The following is a 12,153-nucleotide window of genomic DNA, read 5'->3' as shown; positions in this document are numbered from 1 at the left end:
TTTATAGCTCAAAAATACCTAGAAACAGGCATTCTGATTGTGAGCGGGGTTGCCTCTCCACAGATCTAACTAACTTGGGTCTAGTTTGGTCTCCATGGTGATAGATTAGTACCATACTGTGAAACATTCCAGACAAATCAATAACATCTTCATGAAGAAAAGCATTTGACAGACCCTCCACCAGAAAAGTTACACAATGTACCTTTAACGTTAAAAATCTCGTTCTACTATCTAGATTTTTTTCTTATCATTGTGGTATTGGTATTGAGTAACGAGTCTGTTCCTTACTAGCAAAATCGAGTTTGAAATTTTAGTTTAGCTTGTTTATTTTAACACTACTCCTCGCAATTGAAGAGCCCAAGTGCACAGAAATGGGAAGGAGCCTTTACTATCCTCCCAAAGAACCAGTGACAATTTAAAGATGTCATAAATGTGCATCATTAGAAACAGACCTTGCCTTTGTCTGTTACCAGAATAAATAATAGCTTTTGTTATTTAGCAAGGCAGTCAAAGCACTAAAATTAAATCTAAATGCTATGTTTGTTGTTCCCATAGTAATACCCAATGACTGTGCACCTCCTCTGCCTCACAAATCACAGCTCGGGGTCACAAGAATTTAATGTTAATAGCAAGATTCAAACAGTAAATATTCTGGTTAGGGGGCAAAGAAGTTTTAAAACAGGACTATCTATTGCAAGGAGAAAACATCGTCCCACTCCCAAACATTACGCTCTCATTTGCAAGTACATTCACTAAGGCGATAAGAACACATTTTAAGGCTCATTTAACCAGTGATGTAACCCTTTCATTACACTTTAATCGTATACATTTATCAGAAATAGCAGAGTCTTTAGTGCTTTACGTTAGGGCTACACAGCGCAATCAGCTCAAAATCACAATTTGAGTTGCCACAAGTTGCAATCAAATCAAATCACTAAGGCTGCAATTAATTAGAGAATAGAAAGTCCTCAGCAAATATATATATTTTTTTATAGAAAATTGTATTGTACCTGAAGCTTAGGCCTCCACAAACATGTTCTGAAATGCCTACTTTTAAAATGTAAATCACAAAACTTGTCGAGAAAAAAAATGCAAATAAATGTTCATATTGGTCATATTTTTATACCTCAAAGCACTTTACATCAAGGAACCATTCACTCATTCACACACATTCATACACCAATATACGCAGAGACTGGAGGCAAGGTGGGTCAAGTGTCTTGCTCAAGAACACAATATCAGAGTTCATCTGTGAGAGCTGGACCTGCACCACCCACCTGCAAAACCAAGGATGTTTTAATGTTAAGAGTGGGATTCGAACTGCCAACCTTTGGAACAGTGCCGCCCACTTTTCTCCAACAAAAAGCACCTATGACAGGTTAGACTACTCGTTTGACTTTTTTTTCCAAGTTGAACCAGTTTTTAGGTTTCAAATTGTATTACTATGATCTTGCAACCATCTAGTACATTGGGCCAAAACTCCTCTAGTGTAAACAAAAAATAGAATTTGACAAATAAAAATATAAGAAAACCCCTTTGTTTTATTTAAACAATGTTTAAAATATTGGAAAAAATGTGTTTCTTGTGTATAAATTGTGTCAAACTTTTGGACTGAAGTCTCCTTAGTAAGATGTCATCAATATGGAACTCTCTACTTCCTGTAATTTATATATATATATATATATATATATATATATATATATACACATACACATACACACACACACATACACACATATATATTATATATTATATATATATATATATATATAAATATACATATATATATAATATACATAGATATTATATATATATATATATATATATATATATATATATATATATATATATTTTTTTTTGTGCAACTTTTATTGAAAAAAAAAAATTATTGACCTTTTTTTTTTTTTTTTAATTGAAAAAAAATTTTTTAAACAAATTTCTACTTGATTGGTGTTAAACTATAATTTATATTTGTATTTATACTGTATTATCTCCTTAAATTAAGTAAAAATTTGAGAAACCTGTCATATGCACTTTGCATACGACTTGTTTTTTTTGGCATCTTTGTGCGTTGAAAACCCTGGTCAGACCTGGAGCAGTTGCCGCAGTCCTGTAGTATGTTGTAGGAGTTGGTCAGGTTGGTCAGATAATACTGCGTCTGCATCATCACACAGCTCCTCTCTTTAGAGTCCACACTCTCAGCTGCCTCCACATCTGTCATTACCACAAATACAGCGTAAAGAACACACAGGTACATGTAAGAAAGGCACAAATGATGACATGGTCTGATATATTGTTTATTTATTCTATCCTGCTATATGCAACACTTTGAAGATTTTTTTCCTCAAAAGATATATTTTGCCATTTACTATGGCAACAGCCCTAATGTTTTTTGTGAGTTCTAAGTAATCCAATTCAGAATCTAATCCATGGGTTTTGCAGTGAACAAATTGCATTGTTGGCATTGCAAGTAATTATTCTTGACAAAATATTATATATAATATAAAATATTATAATATCATTTGAAGGGTCATATCTTTGTTACTCAAAATGGTGCATAAACAGGAAGCTGGAAACCACAAATCTATACAACCGTCAGTCATGACTTACCTTTGACAAACCAACTGTGATAGGCAAGGCCATAAATAAACTGCTGAAATAAGGACCTGCAAATAAATAAAGTAAAATATTTGAATAAAAATTTGGTTTATAAAAGGTCAAATTGCTTTTTATTAAATGTAAAATGATAAATACTGTATACATGTGTGTAAAATGTATATAATTTTCTTTGAAGTTCATTACATAGTTCATTAAATCTTCTTAATTAAACTATAAAGAGAATTAAACCCAGGACCAGCTATTAAACTACATTTATATTGACTGTAAAAGAAGGTCTCATCCTGTATTCACCTACTACTGAAAATCTTACCATGCAGCTGCAGAAGTCCACCAGGCTATATTTACAAAATCTGCTATAGTAGGCTGAATGAAACAAACAACAACGTAGGTTATATTAAATCTATCCAAATATCTCAAAGTTACTGCAGTCCTCCATCTCCTCAGTTTCTCACCACAAACACTGATCGTGGTCCTGCTCCGGCCTCACTGTTGGGGATGCGCTCGCACACAGACTGGTAATCAAACGATTGCTTTCGGTTGAAGAAGGAGTTGTTGTAGAGAGCGTACATGAGGTAAGGGTCCACCTCACTGAAAAACATGCCCACCTGACACAGAGGAGAAGGGGATTCATGTTTAAACAATGTTGAAAGAGCTCAAGAGATAATCTAGACTTTATTATCAAAAGTGGGGAATACTGAGGCCATGATCTTTGGCTATTCACAGGATAAAGACTGGAATGTTTTAATAAATATTCATGGGAAAGTTAGTTTATTTTCCATTTGTAGTAAAAAAAAAAACCCACAATGGCAAAACATATGCAAATGGCTCAAAGTGTACCATGAGACAATGAAAAACAACCACACGAACAAACAATAAACAGTCATATATAAGTCATATATTTAATTTTTTTTGCTGCCTTTCTGTGAGCATTCTCTCCTCTCCACTGATCTGACCTCTAGCTTGTCTGGTAGCACAAGTTACTTTTCACCAAGTGGATACCTCTGCCACCACCCCACAGTGTTAGTATCATTTCATTTCATTTAAATTTTAATTAAGTTAATTACAGTGCACATAGTTTAGATAATTCCTTTATTTAGACTTATATTGTCGAATTTTGGGTACACACATTTTAGTTAATATAAGTCTGAATTATTACTTACACTTGTTCTTTTTTTGTTTGAGTGGCCAGACAAAGGACCTTTGGCAGAGACCATCCACGCCAAACAAAAGGGGAGCACTATTTAGTTAGTTTTGCTAGATTAGTTTGTTTAAGGTTACTTTATTATCACTTATTATGTTCTGTATTATATGTATTTGCCTTCTTGTTAGTTTAAATAAGTTAGTAGTTTTAGTTAATTATTTAATGCAATTCCCCCCTTCTAGTGTTCAGTTTTAGTTGGCCCTCATGTATTTAAACACCCCTGTTCTTTGTCAAGTTTTGTTCTGTTCAGTTTGATTTAAGTTACCCCAGTTGGGCACGTCTTTTTGTTAATGATTTACCTAATTTGAGCCATTGTTACATTACTTTTTTTTTTTTTACTTTATTCAATTTAAACTTATTTTTCTTTGCCTTTCTATTTGGTCTGCTGCATCTATCTATATTTTGATTTGGTTACACTATCCTTTTCCCAAAAACTACAGATTTAAAACTGTCAAACTGCTTTACCTTATTCCAGTCTTCTTTCTGATTGGACATGATCAAAAATCCACCATCGTCGACTAGATAGCACACAAGGTCCTGGAAACAAAAGCAAAATTGTTTAATATTTAGAAAATAATAGTAATAATAACTATTAAAAACACTAAAATATTAAACTACTTACGTCACTGTTGGCTTCACAGTCCATTTCACATGGACGGTTTGGCCCACACTGCACCATAAAAAGTTTAAAAGTTGATTAATTGCACAGCCCTAATGAAAGCAACTTTACTATGCTGAAAGTTCTTCTATAACCCATGCACTTTACATAGTAAGTTACAGAAGTGACTTTTATATGTCATTATTTTACAGAATAATGACACTATACTGCACCTGCACGCCTTGCCGACTATCAGTGTGGTTACTGGCAAGGATTTTGAATTTGTCGACCCAGGCTTCCAGGTCCAATTTAACTCCGACCACTGAAAAGAAGAGAAAAGTGCCCATCAAAAGAGGAGCACAAAAGATGACAGCCAGATAACAGGACAATTAAAAGCTGTGAATCGTGCCCTGTGATTAAGTATATATAGAAGAGGCCTGGTTTAATGGTGGAGTGTGGGTTTTACCTGCAGGTTTGACAGTTTTCCCTCCCACTGTGATTTCCACGGCTGTGCTCACCAGGATGCCTATAGTGTCATTCTCTGGGTTTAGGAACTCGTCTCGGGCTGGGCAAGACAAAGAAATGGAGAAAATATAAGACATAAGTTGAAAACCAAATGCTTCAGGTATATTATTTGAGCACATTGTTTTGTTTTGTGTATTTATTTTACTCAGTTGTTTTTTATGATTTGGCTTTTATTTGATTTTATTGTTTTAGGAGTGTATCAAATTGAGCATTTACTTTTATGCTTTACTTTTTAAAATTTGTTTTCTGTCTCTGTGCAGCACTGTGAAAACATTTATGTGTATACAATGCGATATATGGATAAGGTGGATAGGGATTAGCACTGTTTCAGAAATTAGAAGATTAGAGTTGCCCAAAACTGTACTTATGTGGAAGCAAATTGTAGGTACCGAAATACTACATTGCAAAAAGTTCAACATTACAGGACTGAAACCAAGCATTTATTTGACTGTTTATCACCACTTTCTTATGTCTTAATATATTTCCATGTATTATTTAGTACTTACCAGTTCGATAAGGCGCTCTGAAGATGTACCCCTTATTGTCCAAACTGCGACGGTAAAAACTGGCATTAAATGGTTCTGGATCCTCCTCCCAAGTTTCAGCAGCTCTGTAATTTATGAAAAGATAAAACATATTAAATCATAGCAAAATTTAAATGAAAAAGAAAAAATCACTTAACAAAACACAGTCATCTTAGCACACTTACTTGTTGGGAAATACTCTTGTTACGCCTCCATCAGTGGCAGCAAACACAGCCAAGAAACCATACCTAAAATATATTGAAGGAAGACAAATTATGAAATATACAATCACCATAGTCAGTTAGAAAGTCCATGTAAATCCAATCTTCTTACGTGTTGAGATCTTTGTTCTTCCAGACTTTTTCCACCAGCTGACGGATGATCCCCGTGTCCAAGATCAAATTATGGAGAAGAAGGTTATCGCCTAAGATCAGATCAAATCATCAGAAATACATTTGCATTTATATTATGATAGGATTATGACTATAACACTTGTTTTATGCATAAGAAATAATGGTCCAACAGAGTGCAGAAACCACACAAACCACAAACTTGTTTTTGTTTAGTTTTTTTTATAATTCAGACACAATACACCAGTTAGGTATAACATGAAGACTGTCAACAACATTTTACCTTTTCTACTGAATTGTACTTGTTCTTTTGTATGGGAATGGATTAGGCAAAATGAAAAAAGAAAATGCTTTAAAGGAGCGCTATGTAACTTTTCTAATGGCTGGTCTACTGTCTCCATGGAGATGCTATTGCCTGGCAAAAAGCATGGCATTAAACTGATCTATCTACAAGCAGGTAACGCTGACAGACCAAATTACAGGTCACATCTATGGAGACAAGCCCACTCACAGTAAGACTATCATGACGGTCTGAACAGAAGATGCAAAAGTGGCGTTATGTTTTCCCTTTTTATTCTGCGTTTAGATGAGCATTTTCGGGAGGAAATCTGCGTGCATACGGTGACGCAAAAGTGTGTGGAATTCAATTGGGTATGCATGCCATCCGACATGGTTTGTTTCTGTGTACTGTATGTATGTGACATTAACGCGTACACAACGTGAGCAGATCTGACCAGAGTTTTGCATCTTGGGCAGTGTAGACGGAAATGCTACAGTGGAGCATATTCAACCTTTCCACTCTAGAGGGTGTTTTCAGATTTTTGCATTTTTAAGCCCCCAAAACAGTGTCACCGTCTAAACGAAAGGCACTTCCGATAAAATATTTTGTTGTTTTTACCCACAAGTGTTCTCGTGTAAACAGGCCCTAAGAATGTATGTTTTTTTTTTTTTTTTTTACCTAATTAGTTTTTAGATATTGTTGTCTTGCACTTGAGTAAATGCAAGATTAATGCCTTACAGCAGAAAAATTACACAATGCCACTTCAAAGACGTAACTTACATTGCTTTGAATCTGGTGTCACTTTCTCCATGAGTGCGATAAAGTTCAGTAAAAACTCTGTGTTGTTGCTTGACAGCTCCAGGTCATTGCAGTATTCCCTAAAACAAACAGACATTTATCCATATGAACAGTTTGGGGTCTTCTTTGCTGCGGACACTCAACACTTAGATGCATGGACACGTGATGCTTGAAGCTCTCATGTGCAGGAAAGCTCAAACTCAACCAAAGCAGTCCCCTCGTCAAACCAGATGAGAAATGAACACACAGCACTGTAGACGACAATGGAGATATTCAGTATTTAGAGAGGATCTTCATGCACAATATGGTCCAACATTTCATAAAAATACAGTTATGGGAAGAAAAGACCACAGTTCACTGTTCATCTCAAAGTTTAACAATAGCATAGTCAGCATACCAGCAAATGAATTTGTACAAGTCACTCTTTTTACTACAACTATTACTATTAACAAAAAAACAAACAAACAACTACTCTATAAAATTTAGAATTGTGAATGGAGCAAACAATGGTGAGCAGATTTTTTTCCATTGCACAAGTGAAATCTTTATGAAATTACAAAAAGCTACAATTACAGTATTCTATTTGGATATTGTCTGCAAATATCCAGTCTTTTGATGGAATAAAACTGGCTAAACCATTAGCTCAGTCATGTTCTGAAATATAGAGTTCTGTCAATCTTCTGTCAAATGGTCCCTGGAAGTTTTACAAATATGCACTGTGAAATGAATCCTGATTTTAAAAGATAAATTACAAGTCTGATCACAATTATAATACATGACCATTTTTCTCCAAAAATGTGCCGTCAAATTCTATAATACAATTTCATATTATTTGGAAATCAGCTGAAATATCTCTGCTGTCAACAAAAAGCACAATATTCAGATGATGACTGTATATAGCAATGGTCTCCTTCTTCCCAGAGCTGCACATTAACATGCACCAGAGCAGATGCATGCACACAGCAATATCCAATGAAAGAAACAACAAGAGTACACTGTTCATAACAATGTGAACTTGGACTGACAGGTGACCGTTCACACAGAGCTACCTGGGAGCAATGAAAACATGTCCTTCTGATTCAAAACTGTTTGGCAGCAGTGACTCAAAATCTGCAACAGAAATGGGAACATTATCGAGGGGGTGCAGAGGAGAGAGCGGTGCGTGGAGAGGGCTCAGGCTAAAGGAGGAGCTGCATCTTCAGGTGCGGGGGTATAGCAACATTTAGGAACCATGGTAACATCCGTGTGGGCCAAAATGGTGCCTTTCAAAAAGCCCTGAGCAGTAGTGATACATAAAGCACTCCAAAGCAGATTGAAAGGTAAAACACTAGAGTGAAAATGTTTTAACATGTTTGTGGAATTACATTAACGTGGCAAGATATGTGTTAATGTAGCAGACGTTTTTCCATTCAATTAGCATTCAGCTTGTACACATATTTCTTTGTTGTTGCAGAATTTGATATTTTAGTAGGATTATTCCAATTACACAGTGGACATGAAAAAAGCTTAATAGAGTTCACAGCCAATAACAGTTCAGCCAATAACCAAAAAGCCTTGGAGATATATACAAAAAATAAATAAAAACTGTAATTCATATGGCAGAAGATAGTTTTATAACTAGCATTCAGCTATTTTTATTGTGGACTTTAATAATTTGGTGAATCTCCTCAAACTATACAATTGTGAACATAAAAAATAATAGTGTTAACATAATAACATTTAGTGTTAGTCAATGACAGAAAGGTCTTGGTAATGTTTTAAAAATGTGTAATTCCTAAGACTAGAAATTGGTGGTGCAATAACTTGAGCTATCTCATGCAGAATGCAGTGAACAATAACTTTAAGTGAAAAACATTTCCACTTGTAGCATCTCTTTTTGGGTGTCTGAGAACTGACTTTCATAATGACATAAGTAGTCCCCAGTACATGGAGTGCTCTAGTGTCAGATTGGCACCAAAATGGCCGACAGTTGCAGGGAGGAGGTGAGGGTCCCCCTTCAGACTGACAGGGGCGAGGGCAGGACAGACTCAATCAGAGGAGGTGCACTGCATTGTAGAGGGCATGTTTGGGGCAACGTCACAGAGTAAAACATGAACATTAAACCTTTCTCTCGTAATGTCAGGACCTAACTGTGTATCAACATGAAAGGCTAAAATTCTTGTGCCCAGGTAGTTTTCCGCCCACAATGCTGTGCACATCCAGGGTCAAAGGTTAGAGGAAATGTGGAGCCGACCCCTGGAGGTCTGAAGGGGGAGCAGGGGAGACAAGCTGATGGAGACAGGACAGAGGGGCCTGAGAGGAGAGAGACAGCAGCAGTACACAGCCCTGAGGAGAGCAGTCTGTGTCTGTTCAAATACTGATTATTGTACTACATATGACCTATTGTTCTGTGCAAATATACTACAGATGTCATAGTAAGTATGCGTAAATGATACATTAAAACATGAGAAGACAGGGGGCAGGACACAGCCCTGAGGAGACCCTCTGTGTTTGTTCTATTACTGATAAATACTCCTATATATATGACCTTTACTAACATGAAAGGACATGAATATAGTATATATAGTATATATAGTATAGTCACTTGGCTGCATTCTGTTTTGCAACAGCATGTTGTGCATGTTGAGTACTTTATACACCTTGCTTCTTGGGAATTATTGGTATTTTAAGGGTTTCTGAACAATACATGACAACATTCACCTAAGCTCTGCTGAACTGTAAAACAAAATAGATGGGCATATTCTGTACTATAATGTGAGCTCCAGCTACCTGCTATACAGACAGATGTTACACTCTACTAAACATCAGTTAAACTTATATCTTGGATAACAGCGGAAGGTGAAGGAAGAAAAGAAGGCAGACAAAACCCACTCTGAGGTTTTCACAGGAGGAAACCATGAGCAGAGGAACAAAGACACAAGTATCTGTCTTCTTTGGGATTTTTACTGGCATCTGGAGCAGAGGAGGGAGTTAGGAGCCATTGTGGAAAATGTGGGATCTGAGCTGCAGTGAAAAGGGTGAGGAAGAGGAGGAGGAAGAAGAGAGAAATAAAAAGGGTACCGAAGTCCAAGACAGGGCAGGGATATAGAGGCAAGCAGGATGGGGTGGGAGAGGGCTGGGGTAAGGGAGGGGCAGGAGGGGTAAGACCACAGGGGTGAGAGGCAGCGAGGGGAGGGGGATATCAGGGTATAACAGGAGACGTGGACCAATATGGAATATACTTGCCCTTGACGTATGAAACTGTGTGGATCCATCAGAGAAGGAGCAAGAGAAGAAACAGGGGAACCAAGGGGAGGAGGGATCACAGACAATATTTTATTCAATTCACTCTTTGAATAAAAATATTGTTTCTCTTGAAAAAAAAAAGTAAGTCAGTCAAACAAGACAAATGAAAAACAGTTACTGAAACTGAAAAGTATTATCATGATAAAATAACAAAGAATTATTGTGAAGAAATGACAAATAAACAAGGAAATTAGGAAAATACAGACAGACAATTATGAAAAAGACACAAGAGTCCCCATTCATAAAACAAAACTGGCACATTGGTCAGGCCCTGGGCTCAGCAATGTGCCAGTTTACAATAGAATGATTCCAAAGCCGTACAATCCCTATATGAAAAGAACTACACATAGACAGACATAATAATAATTTAACTTATAACAGAGTGAAAAGCATGCATTTTTCACAAGTATTCAGACATCAAATTTAAGACATTTTGCTTCAGAATCATTGCTTGTTGTTTGTTGAGAAGAGGCGAGAGCATTTGGTCAACACAAAATAATAGTACAAAAAGTCACCATTATTTTCTCCCGGGTTACAGTCCGTAGCTTTCACCTTTCTATAACTGCAGTGGTTTTTGTCTTCAGCCAATGTGAAGAAAAAACATCACCTTTTTAACAGCACACTATGAAGACAGAGGGGTAACAGCAGGGGGCAGTAGAGGTATTGGCCCGAACACTGGTGGGGCGGTACTAGAGGGGCAGTTTTTGGAAAAGAGGGGCAGAAATGTCCACTTGGAAAGGTCCAGGGTTGATGTTGACTTCATAGACTGGATACTGGGAGGTTATATTGAGGAAGAAGAAAGGATTGGAAAGGAAAAAGAGAGCAGAGAGAAATAGAGAAGGAGAAGGGAGGAAAGCAAGAAGGGAGAGAAAAAGAGAGAGAAAGAGAGAGAGCGAGAGAGAATAGAGAGAGGAAGGTGTTGTAGCGGGTACTTACACTGCACCTGTAGAATCTGGTCGCTCAGGTTGGCCTTGATGTGGTTTTCGCTGTAAGTGGGCAGCACCAACCCTAAACTGAAGTGAAAATTATTTATTTATTTAAAATTTCTGTTGAAAATAGACAGATAAAAAGAAAAATATAACAAATTAACTTGAGTGTAGAATATAATATCTGTCTGAAAGCAGAAGCCAGTTGTTTTTAGGACTTGTCGATATCTTGGGATACCAGTAATACAAATATCATGTGTATATCCCCGCACTGGATATGACTGCCAGCACAAGAGTACCACAAGTTACAGAAAGGAAGTAACCACATACGTATAAATGCCCACCACTTTTTTACTCTTTGACTCGTAAGATGTTGTAAAATGTCAGGCATACCATTTTTTCCACTCAATGAGATACTAACAATGCAACAAAATTCCCAAATCTGTGTTAATGTAGCCAATGTCAAATTCATTAGTCAGATTAGACAGACAGATTCTGTATAGAGAAAACAAACTTCTCACTTTTATACCACAAGCTAATCACTCTGTTAAAATAATATTTTGTTTACACCACTTGCATCATTCACATTCTATTATTCATGCATGTCATCAGTAATATTTGTAGTTTCCAGTGGATTGAGAGGCTAAATACAGACAGTATAATTAGTCCCTGTAAAACAAAATGCTGAACTTATCCCCAAAGCCCCAAAATAACTCACTAAGGGGATACATTTGAACTGATTAAATGTGATGTTTAACACAGAAATATGCATGCCACTCAATGATTAGAAAGTAAATATATATCAACAACAATCTATAGAGCTAAACGCAGCATGCAAATGAGAGTGACTCTTTAGTTTAAACATGTACTTTAGATGCAAGTTTGCAGGCCACAAAACTAATACATTCCTGGAAGTTTGAATATTAACACGAAGTGTAGAGACCGCCTCATAAACTGTAATTTGCAACGTGCTGCCCAGAGGAAACATTCAAATGAAACCATAAATGTTCAACCAAGTTTGAGATGAATAAACTTAGCAATTAATTT

At 36.4% G+C, this 12,153-nt stretch overlaps 1 protein-coding gene across 1 annotated transcript in view; it reads right to left on the bottom strand.

The window, feature by feature from the left end:
- Positions 1-12,153, bottom strand: part of cacna2d2a (calcium channel, voltage-dependent, alpha 2/delta subunit 2a) — a 215,613-nt gene that overhangs the window by 9,126 nt on the left and 194,334 nt on the right. Inside the window, exons 22-36 of the mRNA XM_055160452.1 lie at positions 11,117-11,193; positions 10,121-10,135; positions 7,945-8,005; positions 6,878-6,975; positions 5,801-5,891; positions 5,653-5,715; positions 5,450-5,553; positions 4,885-4,983; positions 4,652-4,740; positions 4,443-4,490; positions 4,286-4,357; positions 3,072-3,224; positions 2,930-2,982; positions 2,611-2,666; positions 2,091-2,214 (exon numbers count right to left, since the gene is read on the bottom strand). Coding sequence (XP_055016427.1) covers positions 2,091-2,214; positions 2,611-2,666; positions 2,930-2,982; positions 3,072-3,224; positions 4,286-4,357; positions 4,443-4,490; positions 4,652-4,740; positions 4,885-4,983; positions 5,450-5,553; positions 5,653-5,715; positions 5,801-5,891; positions 6,878-6,975; positions 7,945-8,005; positions 10,121-10,135; positions 11,117-11,193 — 1,203 coding nt within the window. The remainder of the gene's footprint in view (positions 1-2,090; positions 2,215-2,610; positions 2,667-2,929; positions 2,983-3,071; positions 3,225-4,285; positions 4,358-4,442; positions 4,491-4,651; positions 4,741-4,884; positions 4,984-5,449; positions 5,554-5,652; positions 5,716-5,800; positions 5,892-6,877; positions 6,976-7,944; positions 8,006-10,120; positions 10,136-11,116; positions 11,194-12,153) is intronic.

Source organism: Boleophthalmus pectinirostris, unplaced genomic scaffold, assembly GCF_026225935.1.
Source record: "Boleophthalmus pectinirostris isolate CB_2022bp ecotype Guang Dong unplaced genomic scaffold, ASM2622593v1 HiC_scaffold_3, whole genome shotgun sequence".
In the NCBI taxonomy this organism is placed as follows: Eukaryota; Metazoa; Chordata; class Actinopteri; order Gobiiformes; family Gobiidae; genus Boleophthalmus; species Boleophthalmus pectinirostris.
Note: the sequence above shows the minus strand (reverse complement) of the source record. Positions and strands in the feature narration are given on the sequence as shown.